General features: G+C 54.6%; 1 protein-coding gene across 4 annotated transcripts in view; it reads left to right on the plus strand.

Annotated features, from left to right (window-relative positions):
- PTPN5 (protein tyrosine phosphatase non-receptor type 5) overlaps window positions 1–16,998 on the plus strand; it is a 58,543-nt gene extending 41,545 nt beyond the window's left edge. For 2 of the 4 annotated variants that reach the window (XM_061406229.1, XM_061406230.1), the window contains exons 4-15: window positions 3,210–3,403; window positions 3,957–4,064; window positions 4,306–4,383; window positions 4,870–5,111; window positions 6,257–6,446; window positions 9,032–9,116; window positions 11,940–12,019; window positions 12,201–12,338; window positions 12,869–12,979; window positions 15,038–15,198; window positions 15,281–15,394; window positions 15,817–16,998. In XM_061406229.1, the coding sequence (XP_061262213.1) occupies window positions 3,210–3,403; window positions 3,957–4,064; window positions 4,306–4,383; window positions 4,870–5,111; window positions 6,257–6,446; window positions 9,032–9,116; window positions 11,940–12,019; window positions 12,201–12,338; window positions 12,869–12,979; window positions 15,038–15,198; window positions 15,281–15,394; window positions 15,817–15,910 (1,595 nt within the window). In that variant the 3' untranslated portion in view covers window positions 15,911–16,998. Of the gene's footprint in view, window positions 1–2,935; window positions 3,055–3,209; window positions 3,404–3,956; window positions 4,065–4,194; window positions 4,384–4,869; window positions 5,112–6,256; window positions 6,447–9,031; window positions 9,117–11,939; window positions 12,020–12,200; window positions 12,339–12,868; window positions 12,980–15,037; window positions 15,199–15,280; window positions 15,395–15,816 lie in introns of those variants that run through there. The other 2 variants (XM_061406231.1, XM_061406228.1) reach the window with 2 other exon arrangements.
- Window positions 16,999–18,986: the final 1,988 nt, after the last annotated feature.

Below are 18,986 nucleotides of genomic sequence, written 5' to 3' on the forward strand. Positions count from 1 at the left end.
ACTACAATCAATCAATAGTTATTAGAAACCTATTATTTGTTTTAGTTCTATGCTAGGTGCTATACTAAACATTATAAATTTGAACACGTAAAAACCATCATGTATTATTGCACTGGAGAAGGGAATGGCAAACCACTTCAGTATTCTTGCCTTGAGAACCTCATGAACAGTATGGAAAGGCAAAAATATATGATGATGAACTCCTCACGTTGGTAGGTGCCCAATATGCTACTGGAGAAGAGTGGAGAAATAACTCCAGAAAGAATGAAGAGACAGAACCAAAGCAAAAACATCACCCAGTTGTGGATGTGACTGGTGATGGAAGTAAAATGCGATGCTGTAAAAAACAGTATTGCATAGGAACCTGGAATGTTAGGTCCATGAATCAAGGTAAATTAGAAGTGGTCAAACAGGAGATGGCAAGAGTGAACATCAACATTTTAGGAATCAGTGAACTAAAATGGACTGGAACAGATGAATTTAATTCAGATGACCATTATATCTACTACTGTGGCCAAGAGTCCCTTAGAAGAAATGGAGTAGCCCTCATAGTCAACAAAAAAGTCTGAAATGCAGTACTTGGGTGCAGTCTCAAAAATGACAGAATGATCTCTGTTCATTTCCAAGGCAAACCATTCAATATCACAGCAATCCTAGTCTATGCCCCAACCAGTAACACCAAAGAAGCTAAAGTTTGAACATTTCTGTGAAGACCCACCGGAGAAGGCAATGGCACCCCACTCCAGCACTCTTGCCTGGCACATCCCATGGACGGAGGAGCCTGGTAGGCTGCAGTCCATGGGGTCGCGAAGAATCGGACATGACTGAGCAACTTCACTTTCACTTTACACTTTCATGCTTTGGAGAAGGAAATGACAACCCACTCCAGTGTTCTTGCCTGGAGAATCCCAGGGACGGGGGAGCCTGGTGGGCTGCAGTCTATGGGGTCGCACAGAGTCACACACGACTGAAGCGACTTAGCAGCAGCAGCAGCAGTGAAGACCCACAAGACCTTCTAGAACTAACACCCAGAAAGGATGTCGTTTTCATCATAGGGGACAGGAATGCAAAAGTAGGAATTTAAGAGCTACCTGGAGTAACAGGCATATTTGCCTGTTAAGTACAAAATGAAACAGGGCAAAGGCCAACAGAGTTTTGCTAAGAGAACGCACTGGTCATAGCAAACACCCTCTTCCAACAACACAAGAGAAGATTCTACACGTGGACATCACCAGATGGTCAATACCGAAATCAAATTGATTATATTCTTTGCAGCCAAATATGGAGAAGCATTATACAGTCAGCAAAAACAAGACCAGGAACTGACTGTGGCTCAGATCATGAACTCCTTATTGCCAAATTCAGACTTAAATTGAAGAAAGTAGGGAAACCCACTAGAAACCCATTCAGGTATGACCTAAATCAAATCCCTGTCCAGGCGGCTTAGTTCAAACCCACCACTTAGCCTCTCTGCACCTCACCTTCCTCTTCTGTAAAATGAGGATAACAGGAGTGCCAACTTCATAGGGTACCATGAAGAGTGAATAGATTAACATGAGCAAAGCACTCTGAGCAGGGCTGTGCTCCAAGTGTATTATTTCTGCTGGCCATATGAAGGAGAGACGTGGGTTGCCAGGTGTGTATGACGGGGAGGACCTGCTTTAGGAGACAAATGATGGAGTTCTACAGGATGAGTAGGAGTTAACTTGGCAAAGTGTTTTGGAGGCAGGTGAGGGGAGCAGGATGTTGGAGGAATGTTCCTGGCAGAGAGGACAAGATTCTCAGAACACAGTGGGTGGGTTCACCTGAGGGACTGCCAAGAAGTGTGGCTGGACCACAGCGGGTGGGGAGCCATACAGGGCCAGGTCTGGGAAGAGAGGGAAATACTGGCCTAGAAGTACAGGCGTCTCCAGGACCCAGCTCTCTGCTCCACACTGTTGATCCAGGCAGTGGGAGAGGTTCAGTAAGTATTTGTCACATAAGCAATCGAGCATGCAGACATGGTGTCTTGGCTATGGCTATTCCAAGCCCCCATCCAGAAAAGGAGTCCATTGTCCCGTATACATAATATGTGAACTGTCCCAAGCCCTCACTGTCAAGCCACACACATCTGTTTTGCTGGCCCCTCTCTTTTTTTTTTTGGCCACACCACCACATGGCACTTGGAATCTTAGTTCCCTGACCAGGGATTGAACCCACGTCCCCTGCATTGGAAACAGTCTTAACCACCGGACCACTGCCAGGGAAGTCCCATGGTCCCTCTCTTCCTGGCAGTAGACTACACAGTGTCAGTTAGGATGGGGAGTTCAGTAAGGTGGTGCTGCCGGAATCCCCCACTCCACTGGGGCCTCAGCTCTAGCCCAGTGCTGTTCAGACTTGTTTAGTGGTGGCTTGTGTTGAAATGATCTTAGAGGGTACCCACTATATGGAATGCCACTGAACAGCTTCCATGGCTGAGGCTTGGGTATGGAGACTCAGAGCACCTGGTCATAGCTGGGTCACCCGAGAAAAACGCCAGGGCTCCCTGAAACACAGTTAGAAAGCCAAGGCAGGAGCTTTGCCCCTGCTTTTGAGGTGTGGAAACTGAGGTCCAGCGAGGAGGGGGCGACTCTTCCAAGGTCACACAACCAGGGACAGACCGGAAGTGGATCCCAGGCATTGACATCGGTTCTGCTGCCCCAAGGCTTTGCTCCACTGCTACGTGACCACCCCCACTCCCCTCCGTGTGGTGTCTCAAGGTGGGGCAGGGGCATGCGGCTGTGACCTTGCCAAGTCAGGGTACAGAACATGAGAGACAAAAACTGGGAGGGCAGGCGTGGGTGAGCTGTTCAGGGTCACGGCCTGGTTATGCTGTGCCTTTTTTTTCCGTCTCTCTCTCTTTTAATTGAGTTTGAGGTGGTTGTTTTTTGTTTCCTTAAGAAATGGGAACAGAATGAAGCTGCGTAAACACCACGATGTTAACTCCCTGAAAAACCTCCTGCCATTTTAACTCTGTTACTGGAGAAATAAAAGAGAAATAATTTGTCCACCCACACTTAGCTCTTTCTGACGAAGGTAGGTGAATATTGCTTTGCTAATCGAGGGTGACTGCTGGAAGTGGAGCCAGGCTGGCTGATCTTGGATTGAGAGGAAGCCACGGCAACCCTAGAAGGAGCGGCCCGCGGGGTCGGCAGGGCCCGGGTCACCGGCCACGTTGTCACCTTCTGCAGGTGTCCCCCAGCCGGTAGGGATGGAGGCGCTGGACCAGGCCGAGGGGCCCGCGGCCTCACAGAGAGAGATGCCACCGCCCCCACCTGCTTCACCGCCCTCAGAGCCAGCTCAGAAGCCGCCACCTCGAGGCGCCGGGAGCCACTCCCTCACTGCCAGAAGCAGCCTGTGCCTGTTGGCTGCCTCCCAGTTCCTGGTAAGGACATCACAGGCCTCGCGGGGCCTGGAGGGAGGGCGGGTTGAGGGACGGCCTCCACTGCCTCCCCAAGATGGCCACCTGGGGACACAGAGGAGTGAGGGGCCTTGCTGGTGTCCCTCGTGCCTGCGGCCCTCCGGCTGGTGTGAGGAAAAGCCTGGCGTTCCAAGCCACAGCCTTGAGGGCTGAGCCCCTCATGCGCTGAGCTCAGAAGCAGGGATGCAGGCCCGGCTCCCAGCCCCCATGGCCCTGCGGGCATCCTTCTGAGGACTTCCTCTCTCTGGAGGGACCTCTAGGAGACTCTCCCTGTGATATGTATACCTGGTGGGGTGGTGGGCTCCCCTCTGCAAAGGCTCCCTTAAGTCAGATTTTCTCCAGGCAAAGTCCTAGGCCCTTGCCTCTGTTGCACAGTCCAGACCTTGGTGGGGGCAGTGAAGTGGGGGTAGGCAGTAGGTTGAGGCTCCAGGTGAACTCTTGAAGGGGGGGGGATGGGGAGATATGGGGGCAAGGAGGCCAGACTCCGAACTCAGTGCGCTGGCCCCGGCCACCCCAGCTCGCCTGTGGGATGCTCTGGCTCAGCGGCTTTGGCCCCATCTGGACACAGAACACCACAGACGTCGTCTCCTCCGCGCTCACGTTCCTGGAGCAGCTGGGACCCTCGGTGAGTAAGCTCCGGGAAGCCCCAGGGTAGGAGGGAGCGCTTGGGGGCCTCCAGCCCCACCAGCCCCTGCCTGGGGCTTCTTTGAGTTCAGAGGATAACTCTGAAAGGCTTCTTCCTGTCCCCTCCCCAGAACCAGGTACAAAGTTCTCAGAGCCTCAATCTTACCCGTGCTGAAATAGATGAGAACACGCCCCCACCCCCTACCCGCATCACCCTGAGCTGTTTGTCTGATGTTCCCCAGGCCTGGCTGGGCACTGGGACCTGGGACGCCCCCAGTCTGCTGCTGGTCTCTCTCTGTGTGATCCTCATCACCACCCTGGTAAGGCTCCTCCTGACCCGACCTCGCTGCTCCCCTCCCATGACCCCAAGACCCAGTCCCCACCTTGTCCCCTTTGACCTACAGACTAGACGTTGTGGGTAGGGCTGAGGAGGGGCACCTGTCTTCTTCCACCAATGTGCCCAGGCTGGTGTGGGGGTGGGGAGAGGCCCTTTCTTTCTTAAAATTGGTTTGCAGTGTTCTTGGCTGGGGAAAAGAGCTGAGACAGTGTGAAAACCGGAGTAGGAATACCCCACCCCACTAAGAAAGTTTCAAAGCATAAGAACCTGAGGGTTGGGGAAGGAGGGGGCCGGGAGGACATCTAGGTAGCCTCCCATCTAAGTGAGCCGTGGTACTCTGCAGACAGTTCCCAGGAGAACAAGCCTGCTCCAGACACATGGAGCGGCAGGGAGCTCAAGCCCCTGGACACGCCATCATCCAGGGGCTGCTGCCAGCATGGTCCATGATGCCAGTTATGCCCCCAACTAGGTGTGGCTCCTCCTGAGGACTCCCCCAGAACCAACCAGCCCGCTGCCCCCTGAGGACAGGCGCCAGTCTGTAAGCCGTCAGCCTTCCTTCACCTACTCAGAGTGGATGGAGGAGAAAGTCGAGGATGACTTCCTGGATCTGGACCCCGTCCCCGAGACCCCTGTGTTTGACTGTGTGATGGACATCAAGCTGGAGGCTGACCCCACCTCCCTGACTGTCAAAGCCATGGGTCTGCAGGAGAGGTGGGTGCGGCAGAGGCGCATGGAGCTCTTAGCTCCCTGTTGGAAGGGCAGATGCCTGATTCTGACTCCCAGTGCCCAGGGCAGAGCTGAGCTCATAGCCCCACCAATGCAGACATGTGCTCTTCAGGTCTGATTCATGTAGATCTGAATGCCCCAAAGTGAACACTAAGAAACGTTGTTAGTGCACACAGACATGTAGGCATGCACAGGTGTGCACACGTGCACACTCACACATACAACTCTTGTGGCTTGGGTAGGTTTCTTTGCTGTAGGACTTGTTGGAAGCCTTTAACATGCTTGTAGTCATTGTAGATTGACAAGGGGTTGTATGTAGACTTCCTCAAAGTCATCCGACCACAGAACCCTGCTTTCATAGTGTCTCGTAGAGTTCCACGCAGCACATGTTGGGAGGTGTCAACACCCTCTGCAGAGCCTGGCTGGGTTAGCTAGATCCCACCAGGGTTGTGTTGTCCACATGATGTCGTGGAAAGAGCACTGGAGGAGGAGTCAGAAAACCTAGGTTTTTGTTTCAGCTCTGCCACCCCCTTACTGTACGTGCTTGGGCAATTCTTATCCCCTATGTGGCCTTCAGTTTCCCTTTCTAGGTAATGAGGGTAATGGGCCACTAGACTCTGAACACAGCAGGGTCTGCTCAGTCCACTCATCCTTGCTCCACTGTGCTACCCCTGGGATCCCGTCTTTCCCGAGCCTCTCCTGGATGAGATGTCCTTGGAGGCTGCGGCCCTAGGGGCTGGGGTACCGAGGGTGGAGCCCTGCTTCTCTGCCCCAGGCATGTGCCCTCTCGGTGAGCTTCCCCTGGCTCTGGGAGCTGCCTCTGGCAGGGGCACAGGAGAGTGCAGGGAAGGACTGTATTGAGGGGCCTCACATGGAATCTTTGGGACTGGGGCCCAAGCCCACACTCAGTTAGCTACCTGCTGCATGAGGCAGGAGCCAGTGGCAGGCTTAAGCCTTGGAGCTGAGCCTCATGCTGTCTGTGTTGGGGTGACATCATGCCCACTCCTCTCCCTGGGACCCATCGGGTTCCCACCCCATCTCCCACTCCCTCATCCTCCTGCTCCAAGGCCCCCAGCTAATGGCCCTACCTGCCCCTGATACTCACTGCCCCCTCTTCCCGGTCCTTCCAGGAGGGGCTCCAATGTCTCCCTGACCCTGGACATGTGCACGCCAGGCTGCAATGAGGAGGGCTTCGGCTATCTCATGTCCCCCCGCGAGGAGTCAGCCCGAGAGTACCTGCTCAGCGCCTCCCGTGTGCTCCAGGCCGAAGAGCTTCACGAGAAGGCCCTGGACCCCTTCCTGCTGCAGGCAGAATTCTTTGTGAGTCCCCCTGAGCCAGCGCCCCCACAGGGGCCAGCCCTTTATGCTCATGTTGTTCCCCCGAGCAAGGCTTTGGAATAGGGTACCCCAAACTCAGCATCTGATGAACATCATTTCATTCTCACCTCTCCTACTGTCTTGGGCAAGCTGCTTTCTCTCTGGGCCTCAGTTTCTCATCCGGAAAATGGGGATAAAGATAACAGGGATGTTGCAAGGATTCGAAAGATGCAGAATGTGTGCAAAGTGCCCATCAGGTGATTGGTGTTTGTGGCATTCTTAAGTCATCATCACCTAGGACTGTCCTCCACAAGCCTTAGAAAGCCTTCTCTTCTTTATTTGGAGATGTGGGGTGCTACACTAATCCCAGGGATTAAACTTGGGGCCCAGCAGTGAAAGTGCTGAATCCTAACCACTGGCCCGCCAGACAATTCCCAAAAGCCTTCTCTTCTGACTCTCCCATTTTCCCACTCTCCTTTTGCCTGGCATCACCAAACAATGTTCATCCTCCTTTGAAATCTCTCAGTTCTGTGGCTCCAGCTTAGGGTGGTTTTGATTACCGTCCCCTCCAGACTCTTAACAGCTGCCTCCTGTTGGACTTGAGGGGCTTATAAATGACCCCCCTGTTTTACCTGCCCGAGCACTCAACCAGTTAAGAGCTAAGATACAGAAGATCACAAAACCACCTTTATTTTTGCTGATAAAGGCTAGGTAAGTTTCTGTTCTTGTTTGTTTTTTGTTTTTCCATTTTGACTGCTCTGAGTCTTTGCTGCAGACCACAGGCTTCTTTCTCTAGTGTGGCACACAGGCTTAGTTGCCCGGAGGCATTTAGGATGGTAGTTCCCTGAGCTGCGATCAAACCCATGTTCCCTGCATTGGAAGGCAGATTATTTATCACTGGACCAGCAGTGAAGTCCCAAGGCTAGGTTTAACATGAGGGTTACGTATGTAGCAGTAGTAAGTTTCCTAATACCAAACGCCAGAATCAAACAACTTCCCCACCACCGGGGTGCCCTGCAATTCTTTCTCAGCAGGAGGGTTGGAGGAGGAGGAGGAAGTAGGGGGCTAGCGCCCCAAAGCCGAGTTTCTCAATCAAACACCTCATCCGGTAACTCATCCATCTTGTGGGCAGGAATGGGCAAGAGCCAGGAGCATTTGGAGAGAGTCCTTCCTGGGAGAAGCCTGAGGGATGGGGAACCTACGTGCCTACCTCGAAGCTCCCCTTGCCCCAGCCCACCTGCTCCCTAGCAGAACTGGATGGCTCTCCTCTCTGGGCAGCCCTCCATCACCTCTGACCTGCGGCTCCAAAGTCTCCAGCATGTGGCCCAGCCTGCCTTACCTGAGTTGAGCCAGCCCCAACCGCCTTTTCCAGACTCAGGGCCCCATCCCCGCAGGACTGTCCACTTCAAACTTGGCCCTTGCCACATCCCCACCCCTGCGCCTTCACAGTCATCAGCCCTCACCCTGGAGGCCCCTAAGACGCCTTCCTGGGCTACCCAGCCTCGGTACCATCCCCATGGCCACACCTCCCTTTGAGGGTGTGTGGCATGTCCTTGTCATCTCCGGTTTCATAATTCATTGTCAGTTTGGCCCAGAGAGAGAGGAAGTGGGGGTGCTCACATACCCACGCCATGGGCACTTCTGCACCTGCTTTTTATTCTGATTCTCACAACCACCTAGAAAGTGAGTATCGTGATCCTCATTGCATTCTTAGTGTGTCCACAGTGAACACTGTGATTCATGACGGTGAGAGATGACAAGGGTGCTGAAGTGTGTAGACAGAGGGAAGGCGCGAGAGGACAGTCCCTGAGGAGTCGTCCCAGAGGACCTGGGGGAGGGGCAGCAGTGAACCCTAAAGGCTGAGACGGATTAGGGGTGATGAAGAGGTATGCGACCAGTGCTCCCCGCAAGTGGAGTGCCGCAAACTCAGACGTGGAGGCCAGCCGGAGACTGACAGAGTAACTACAGGGAAGAGATGGGCACAACTGGAGGATGGGGCTTCTGAGAGCAGCTGGTGGTAAAGAAGGGCCAGCTCCGAGAAGACCTCACATTCCAGGCAGAGAAGTTCGGACTTGGCGCTCTTGACATGCAGAGTGATTGAGAGATGCAAATACAACTCTGGGAGGCCCAGAAGGAGGCTGCCTCCCTGCTGGAGAATCAGGGAAGGCTTCTTGGAGGAGGTGGCACTTACAGTGCACAGGAAGACATGAGAAGATGAGGATGGGATGGATGTTACTACTGAGCAAGCAGCACGACCCAAGGTCCTGAGCGGGGTACCTACCTGGGGTAGGAACGTGAGTCAGCAAAGCCACTCGATGTGGCTGCAGTGCAGGGTGCAGAAGAAGGCAGTGATTGGCCAGGTCACTTCTTCTCTGTTCATCAAACGTTCACTGAGTGCTGACTATATGCCAGGCTGGCCCTCCGTAAACAGTGGTGGTGCTAACGTGTATTATGCACTCAGCATGTGCCAGGACTGCTCTGGATGCTTTTCATGTGCCCTCACTCATTTAATAGTCGATGTTTGTTGAATGAATGCGTGCATCAAGCCAGCCCACAGCTGCTCTCAACCCCATGTCTTCCTCCTACAGGAAATCCCCATGAATTTTGTGGATCCGAAAGAATATGACATCCCTGGGCTGGTGCGAAAGAACCGATATAAAACCATCCTTCCCAGTGAGTACTCGCTGCCCCTCACCTGGGTGCCCTTAAACCCTGAGGGAGACTTTAACTTCAGCATGGGCCTCCAGGGTCACCAGGCAAAGGGATGGAAGGTGGGGGTGCCCGATGAAGGGAAACACCCCCTTTAGAGAGCAGAGGGCTCTTGGTTCCTTCTTACGGCACTCTCCAGATCTTTGCCCTGGACAAGCATTGTGCTGGACTCTGTGGAAACCCAGAGAAAAAGAGGAACAATAACAGCAGCCCCTAGACAGGGCATGGTGGCTGAACATTGTGCTCACATCCCTGGTCTCTTCAGAGTGGACAGGTTTTAAAGAGAGCACATTAAGGCTCAGAGAGGTTAAGTGGCTCATCCACTATCACGCAGCTAAAATGTACAGAACCAAGTTTGAAACTAGGCCTCTGTAACCTCAAAATTGAGCTCTTTTGTCTACCTGGAGTTCAGTTTGGCTGGATTATGAATCCTCTAACAGGCAGAGCCACCTCACAAGGGAGTGAGCTGCCTGTCAGGTAGGAAGCTCCCCATTGGCTAGGGTATTCAAGCTAGAATGCGTGAGTGGTCCCCCCGGAAGGTTTGATAGGGATTTTCCCCCTTTGAGGGTGGTTAGACCAGGTAACCTGATATTCCTCTTTTAGCCTGGGATGTCATTTTCAGGTAACTTTCATCAGGCCCCTGTCTGCCTGTCACCCCTGCCAAGTTCTGGCCCAAGGCCCTAGGGCTAGCTTGGGGGGTGACTTATTGAAAGCAAATCCCCACAAACCTACTCCACTCAGTTTATGGAGTAAGGAGGCTTTAAAAAAGCAGTTTTGCCATCAGCATCTCCAACAACATGTAAGATGTCATGACTTATTTTTAACTTTTAAAATATCGACTTGTGGTTGCTATGGTTACACAGTGTCTAGGTAGTTCCAGTTAAACAAAGCACCATTTAAGGCCAGGATTCGGGGCTGCTCACCTCTTCCCTCCTCTTGCTCCCCCCTCCACCCACCCAGCCCTACCTGGAGGGAGGGCTTCGGGTACCCCACAGTCTCGGGCTTTGCCAGCCACTCAGAATAGCCACTGCGGGAATATGAGAGACAGGGCATCACTCCATCTGGTCCCCACTGGATCCAGCCTCCAGCCATACCCTATGCCTGCAGCCCCCGAGCCCAATAGAGAATCTTCTGTGTAGCCAGCAAGAATTGACCCTATGCCCTCAGAGACTGGGCTGGGGTGGGTGGTAGAGGCCCCCTCTCGAATCAAGGACACCCCGAGGCTTGCTTTCTCATTCATTCGGAGGCTACTTCTGGATCCCAATCTGAGTACCATGAGGGGAGGGAGGGGGCCCAAGCAGGGCTGCCCGTTCCTCTCCCCTGGTCACACAGAGCCCCCTTCCGTTCACCCTTGCTCTTCCCCATACATGACTCTCCTCCACGCCCCTCGCCACAAGAGCTGCTTCACCCCCACCTTCCCCTCCACAAATCACCTGCCCAAACCTCAGGCACTTGGGCCACGGCACAAAAGGGCTGGCGAGGGGAGTTTTGTGGGTATCCCTTTCCATTTCATATTCCAGGTTTGGGATCCTCCTTTGGACCTGTTAATCTATAAATTGATTTAATTTATACTTGCAGTGATATTAGTAGCAGCACCAACTTGCTCTATAGTGACTGTGTGCTGGCCTAAGTTATGGTTCTGAGGACTCATTATTAACGGCCACTCTTGAACCCTGACAGGATGAGTGAGGTTGTGATGGAAGGAATGTTCCCAGTTTATGCAGAAGGCACAGGGGTACTCAGTGAATGGCTTGCACTGACACCACCAGGACTTGAACCCAGGCTCTCTGGTGGGCGGTGTAGACTCCTGACCACTTCTATGCAGCCTTTGAGAGCCCTATACGGGGCACACTGGCAGGGCCTTTAGTCCAACCCTCCTTCCACAGGAAAGACCCTGGGGGCCAGAGAAGGGAGGAGATGTGAGCTGGTGACAAAGCTAGACAGAGCCCCAGAACCCAGGCCCCCAGGCGCCCCCCACCCCCAACTACCTCCTGGCTCAGTCCCAGCCTCTGCGAATTTCCAGAACAGACTAAATCCATACAGGGAAGCTCTAGCGGAACAGAACAAACCCTAGTCTAGGAGGTAGTGAGAGTCTAGCAGTAGTGAGAATCTGCTGCTCTGGGATTTGACAGGTGACTAGACTGGGGTGGGGGTGAACCCTTATGGACATGTATGTCATCTCATCTCAGGCTCAGAAGACTGTATTCCTTTCATTGTGATACTCTCCCCTGGCATCCTACCCAAATCTTAGCTATAAAGTGCTTTACAGTTGACATAGCACTTCACATCTGTTTTCTCATTTGTCTTCCCAACAATTCGAGGAACTAAGCATCTTTACCCCCATATTACAGATCGGAAAACTGAGGCTTAAAAAGGCCATGTGCTTTACAAGCTTACACAGCAGGTTGGGGACAATGTATATTCAAACTCTTGCTGGCCCTGCTGGCTAGGATGTATCCCCTAGGGAATTTCTTACTGTCTGAGCTGTCTCCTCCCCAGAACATGAAGCACAGAGAGGACCAGGCAGCTTAAGGGATGCAGGCAAGGGTGGCCTGGATCCTACAGAGGGAGAGAGCCAAGGCCTCCCAGTACCATTCTCTTCAGCCTGGGTCCTCACCTTCCTGAGTGGGCCACAGGGATGGGTCAGTGTTTTGCTTCTGGCAAGGGAAGAAGGAACTTCCGGTCCCAGAAGAAATGTAGGTGCCCTGACATGGGCCGGAGAAAGTGGGCCCACACAAGAGGGTTTGCACATTCAAATCCCAGCCTCACCTGTCTCCACTATCTCAGACCCTCACAGCAGAGTGTGTCTGACCTCACCAGACCCTGACGACCCTCTGAGTTCCTACATCAACGCCAACTACATTCGGGTATGTAAACCCATCCCAACAGTCTCTCCCTAAAAGGGAGGCCCAAGTCAACGGGGTCCATCCACTAGGCTTGTCCCTAAGTCTGTCCGGTTCCTGCCAGCCCCCGGGGAAGAGACTGAGTGGGGGAAATGGGCCCCAGGAGCGCAAGTGACCCTGATGGCCTGGACTTGGCTGGTCACAGGGCTATGGTGGGGAAGAGAAGGTGTACATCGCCACTCAGGGACCCATCGTCAGCACGGTCGGCGACTTCTGGCGTATGGTGTGGCAGGAACACACGCCCATCATTGTCATGATCACCAACATCGAGGAGATGAACGAGGTAGGCCCCACCGGACCTTACCAGGTGTCTGCTGCTTGGTGCCCTGTGCCAAGCATCTTGTTTCTGTGTTAATCCTTTCAGCAATCTTGGGAGGGTGGTATGTTCACCTTGCTGCCTTGCCCAGGGAAGGAAATGTGAGGCTCAGAGAGGTTAAGTCAGTTACTCAGAGCCACACAAATAGTCAGAGGCAGGGCCTGGAGCTGGCCTGTCCACCTCCAGCGCTCAGGATCTTAAACACGCTGCTCCGCTGCTGCCCAGCCTGCCAGGGCTGATGCTGGCTACTTCCATACTCGTCACAGCCCATTTAATTGAAGTCCCATGAAGGTCCTTCAAACTGAGTATTACTTCCATTTTCCCGGATGAGGAAACTGAGACTCAGAAAAGGGAAGTAACTTAACAAGTGAGAAGCTGAGATTTGAGCTCTCTAACTGCAAACCTACTGCCCTGTCTCCCCACTGGCCCGGGACAAGCACTGGGGAGGGTGTGGTCGGGGCGCTGGGAGTATCTCAGCCTGATCTGGGCCCCTGCAGAAGTGTACCGAGTATTGGCCAGAGGAGCAGGTGGTATACGATGGCGTGGAGATCACCGTGCGGAAAGTCATCCACACTGAGGATTACCGGCTCCGACTCATTGCCCTCAGGGTGAGGCCTGGGGCAGGGCTGGGCTGGGCTGGGCTGGGAGGAGGGGGCACTCCACAGCCAACGGGCTCCCAGAGGCCGACATAGCTGAAATTAAGGCATGTGTCTCTCCAGGCTTTACTGATGAGCAGGGATGAAGGGAAAAAGGGGTGAGTGATCTTGCAGATCAGAGGCAGGACCAAATTCTCAGTGCATTTCTTATCACTGGCGTCTGTCCATCCACACTGTCATTCATAATGTCTTCCAGCTCTGCTTCAAATGTACCCAAGGCCAGGAGTGTCTGGAAGAGGGGGCTTCAGCAGCTTCCATTTTCTTCCTGGAAACATCCCTTCACCTGGGATGCTGGGCTTTCAACCTGTAGTACCGAATCTGTCCACTAGAGGACAGGCGCTTTTTGGTGCATTTGGGTAGCACAGGGAGGTTGTGGTTACAGGAAAAAGAAAGAGGACATAAAAATTATGACCAGTACAAAACAGCCCAGAAGAGTATGGGGAGGTATCTTCCCACCCTGAAGATTGTGCTTATTCCAGGCTCAGCATAATAGAGGAGATTGTTCCTTTGGAGTCAAGAAAATCAGTGCATTCTGCTTTTGAGAAATCTTATGACCCCTGTTTGGGGAAAGTGGTACCACTGTAATTATCCCAAAGTCTGGAAAAGGTGCCAGGAAGCTGACATCCTATCCAGAAACAGTCAGGGAGGTCCCCTGATGCTGGCAGCCACAGGGTCTGAATAGGGTGTCAAGGGCATGAGACTTGTTCCTCTGAGCTGCCCCCTCCCACTGGAGAAGGTGAAAGACAGTGTGTCAAGGAGAAGTCAGCCCCTCGAGGACAGTGCCCAGTAAGCATTTCCAGGATATAGGCTTGCTTGAGGGCATTTCAGAGGTAGAGGACAGAGGCTGTGGTAGCTGCCCATGGAGCAGCTTCCTTTTTCCGCTGAAAGAGAGGCTGGGGCTGCCACTTCTTCTCAGTGATGTGGGACCACTGGGCACTTACTTTTGTCCATAACCTTTACAAGCACATGCCCTGAGCCTGGTTCTGGGTTGGGTACTGGGAAAACACAGAGCTGTCCAAAGCCTGGACTCTCTCCTCAAGGAGCACCTATAAAACGGTAAGTACTGACCTAGAAATAAGTACAAGCACAGAAGAAGGACATCTTGTCACCCAGGGTGCTCAGGGAGGGCTTCCTGGAAGTGGTGTTGCTGAATGGGGTTCCGAAGGATAAGAGTTGGCTGGGGGGCAGATATATGGAGAGAGCATTCCAGACAAAGGGAAACTAAAAGTAAGGGCACAGAAGATAGAACAGCTCTGTGTATAAATGTGCAGGAAATGGGGGAAGCAGAGGTTTGATCTACAAACCATTTGGAGTGCAAAGGCATCAAGTACAAGTCCTCAGGAGGAGGACTTGGGCCTGGAGAGGTAGACCCTGTACCATGTGTCTTGTTTGCCCGACTGAAGAGTGGGGCGTGTGGGTTTTAGTTTTAGAGCAACAAGAGCTATCAGAGCGTTCTGAGCAGTAGAAAAGCATGGGCTGTAGACAGGCCTTTTGGACCACTGTGGATCTGGGTGATCAGAGAGGAGGAGGGGAGGGCCCCACACAGTTGAGAGACGGTAAAGAACAAAGTGAAGGTGGTGGTGGTGGAGAGGGTAGCACTGGGACACTGGCTGGGGGGGACCAGGGGCGATGGTGGGCAGGAAAGTATACTGAGGCAAGAGGAAGGGTCCCAGGGCTGTGGGGGTGACTGGGCTGTCTGTGAAGGGGCGACCAGGAAACAGGAGTGAAATGGAGAAGGGGCTCTTCACCTCTCTTGGAAGATCCTGGAGTCACTAGGGCAAAACCTATGTGAAGACCACTGCTGACACTGCTCACCAGTCCCCGCTACCCAGCTGGCTTCGGGTCTCTGGCTGGTGCCACTGGGCTGTACGGTGTAGATGGCAGAGGTCCGAGGTCCCACTCCCTGTGGCCTCCCTCCTGTGTTTCCTTCTCCCCTCCCATCTCCATCTCTGGGCTGGTTTCTGGGCTCAGTTCACGTGTATCTGGGGTGGGCCTCTGTCTCCTGGACAGAGCGGGACGGAAGAGCGAGGCCTGAAGCATTACTGGTTCACGTCCTGGCCCGACCAGAAGACCCCAGACCGTGCGCCTCCACTCCTGCACCTGGTGCGGGAGGTGGAGGAGGCGGCCCAGCAGGAGGGGCCCCGCTGCGCCCCCATCGTGGTGCACTGCAGGTGGGTCCTCCCAGACACCCACTAGAGCGGGGCGTGGCTCCCGGGCGGCCCCGCCCCTCACCCCCGTGCCCTGGGCCCTCAGCGCAGGGATTGGGAGGACCGGCTGCTTCATCGCCACCAGCATCTGCTGCCAGCAGCTGCGGCAGGAGGGCGTGGTGGACATCCTGAAGACCACATGCCAGCTCCGTCAGGACAGGTCAGCTGAGGGTGGGGCCTGTGGGGAGCTGGGCGGGGCGGGGGAGAGGGCAGCTGAGAGCCTGATCTGTGCATAGCGTGAAGGTTAGGGGGACACAACCCACGGGGACCGACCTGTGGACAGATGGGTGGAGAAGCCGGATCCAGGCAGTTGGTAGCTGGGATGCAGAGGGGAGAGGAACAGAGCTGGTAGACACAGGGGCAGAGGCTGAGAGTGGAGGGTCATGCCACCTCTGTCCCCGCTGTCTATGCCAGAGCCAGGAGGGACAGCAAGGGCAGGTGGAAGTGGCTGGCTGGCCAGGGCTGACCTCTCTAAGCTGCACATAGGCCCTGATGTGCCTCCCAGAGGACTGGCACTCTGTGGGTTTGGGGGCGGCCCCGCAGCTGTTCTTCCATGACCCGGTCCCTTCATCTGCCGGGTAGGGGCGGTATGATCCAGACGTGCGAGCAGTACCAGTTCGTGCACCACGTCATGAGCCTCTACGAGAAGCAGCTGTCCCGCCAGTCCCCGGAGTGACCACACACCCTCCCGAGGTCCTCTGGTACCTCCCAGCCTGAGTCGGGGCCCTCCTCGCAGCCACACCCAGGGCCCTGCCTCAGGTCCCGGCCTGCTCACCGTCCCTCCCGCTTTCTCTCTTCAGTTTGCTCCTCCTCCCCCGCTGCCTCGGCCGGACCCCTACCCCGCCCCCAACATAGCTCTTCCTACTGTACATACTGGGGAGTGGGGAGGGTGGGGGAGGGGCGTGCCAGGCCAGGCCTGAGGCCCCAGGGCCTGACCCAAACCGCGTGACCTGGGGCCTCAGTTTTTAACGACGGTTCCACTGCTACTTGATCCAAAACGTTTCCCTGCTGCAACTCCACGTGTCCTGCCGCAGCGTGTTCTGTCTGTCCATCGTCTCTGCTGTCTGTACCGAACACTGTGTCTCCTCAGCCCTGGAGAGGGGTCGTGAGCTCCAGCCCCCCAGTGGCCCTGGCACAGGTGCCTGCCTCAGGCTCCCAGCCCCGCTTCTCCCAGCAGACAGGTTGCACTTTGCCCCTAGTTCCTGGAACCAGGATGGGAAGGAAGGGCCTGAAGACCCCGGAAGTCAGGCACAGGAAAGCCCTAAGGGGTTGTCAGAAAGATCCAGCTGGGGAGAGGTCTCTGGTTGGGGGTGGGGGAGGAGGATCGCATCCAGGGGGACCCCCAGGTATCAGACGCCCTCAGCAGGCAGTGACTAGCCTGTGGGGCAATGGTGAGAAAGGGCACACATAGGGGAGAATGAACCCAGGGGGCCTGGGCCACGGTGGGAGATGGGGAGCTCTGACGGTAGGGTGGGAACTCGGCCCCAGATCCGTGTGAAGCGTTTTTCTGTGTCGCTGTGGGAAACCCCTCCCAGAAGTCTCACCGCGTGTAGCTCTGCGTGTGTCCTGTGTTCATGCGTGTGTTGAGAGCCCGTCAGCAGGGCGTGCATGACTCTTTGGCAACATGTGTTATCTTGGAGCCACGTGTTTTTATTGGTGACTTTAAATATTTATTCCACGGCAGACAGAGACATTTGGTGTCTTTTTATAATTTGCTCATGGTCATTGAATAGAGCAATAAATGGAGCATTTTGAGCAAAACTAGCTTCCTGTGTCTGTGTGATTGCCTCTCCCCTCTACTCCCTGCCTCCCTGTACCCCCATCTTCTTGCCCCTCCTACTAGTACAGATGTGCGTGCGCACACAGACACACCCACGCACATCCAGGCCCTTGAGATCCCTAGTGCCCCCTTGTGTAGGTTGGGAGATGGCGTGAATCCACATTTGAAATTCCAAAGTCCACTGAGCATAATTCTCACTTACCTGCACCCTCGCATCCAGCCAGGAGCCAGGGGCCCTGCGGCGCCACAGGGACAGATGTTGGAGGCTTTCATAGAAGGAAAAGTGGCTGGCAGGCCACCATCTTCGACAGAGGAGCCAGAGATGCCAAGGCCAGAGCAGGGGGACCTTCAGACTACACAGGCCCCTCCCTGTTGGCCAGCCCACTTATTTGCCCTGCAGGTCCCAACAGCAGCTGCAGCCCAGCAATTTGCCTTGCAGGGCCTGGGCTGAGAGCAGTCCCGCCCAAGGAACCTGGAGAATCTGCCCCTAGACCAAGATCCTGTGCCTTCCAGACACTCCCACTCTATTCTTACCCCAGCCCCCAGGGATGCAGCAAATGCAGCTGTCCTGCCCCTGCTGACAGGTGTAGGTCACCCCAGGGCAAGAGGGAGTCCAGGGCAGGACTGTTGACCAACAAGCAGGTCCTTACAAGGTGGCAGAGCCCTGAGTGGGCTAGTCAAGGGTCTGGGCTGCAGATTTACTGCAGACAATGAGGAAAGAACAGAGGAGTGGCTTAGACAGAGGTCCCAGAGAAGGGGGCCTCCTCTCCAGCTACTCTCCAACAAGAGGATGGGCCCTCCTACCCCTCTGCCCCGATCAGGGGGTTGAGCAGCAAGACTGGGATGGGGAGAAAGAGCTAACATTTCCCCTTCTTTCCTGGGGGTGGCCCCATGAGGCCACTCAGGTTGTGCAGGCACCAAGTGCAGAGCACGGCATGAACAGTGCTCCCTGGGCTCTCCCCCAGTCACCCGCTCCTAGTCTCTGGAAAACACAGACCTGTTGCTTTGCTCCCCAAGCCCTATTGGACACACACACTACTCTGAGCCCCTCAGCTCAGAGAGGTCCCGCCCAGCAGCAGTGAGAACCCAAACCTCTGCACAAAGGGACAGAAAAAGAACCCCAGGAATACCACGCTCGGCCACCTGCCTGCCCAGACCCCTGCTCTTCCTCCAGCCCTGGCCCCAGCTACCCCCCAAAGCAGTGTGCCAGCTGGCTGGGGCAGCTGTGGAGCCTGAGTAAGGGATCACCCCCAGGGGGCCAGACATTTAAGGAACCAGTGACTCCGGGTGGTCACATTGCTGGGACAAAAGAAAAAGGAGACTGGTCAGGCTACAGCCCAGGCACCATCTGGGTCTCCAAAGTCGTGGGTGGACACAGCCTTTGAAGGTTAGAAGGGACTGGTGACACAAAGGTAAGGCTTCCCTCTTTCCTGAGGAAAGGGGCAGAGTCTGCTTTCTGAGCCCAGAGGGGGACAGCAGGAGCTGGGGCTGGGGAGATGTCTCCAAACCCGGAGGGACCAGGTAGAGAGGTGTCATCGGATGAGGGGGCAAAGTTTAGCCCCAAACCTTCTGGCTTGGAAGAAGGCTTTGGGGTCCTCTGGAAGGGCACTGGACTGGGAGTCAAGGGGCCAGGATTCTAGTCTGAGTGACCTTGGACAGGTCATTTCTCAGATGTCAGTTGCTCATATACACAAAATTGGGGCTTAAAAACTGCAACTCTGTGGCAAAGGAAATGGCAACCCATTCCAGTATTCTTGTGGAGAATCCCATGGACAGAGGAGCCTGATGGGCTGTAGTCATCAGGGGGGACGACTGAGCGATTAACACTATGTTGTACCTAAAGATTCCCACATGCCACGACAAAAATCAAAGATACCATGTGCTGCAACTGAGACCCAGGGCAGCCAAATAAATAAAAATAAGTATTAGAGGAAAACTGCCACTCTGGTTAAAGAAAAGATGGTATGTACAT

The sequence above is a fragment of the Bos javanicus genome, chromosome 29 (genome assembly GCF_032452875.1).
Source record: "Bos javanicus breed banteng chromosome 29, ARS-OSU_banteng_1.0, whole genome shotgun sequence".
Classification (NCBI taxonomy): Eukaryota; Metazoa; Chordata; class Mammalia; order Artiodactyla; family Bovidae; genus Bos; species Bos javanicus.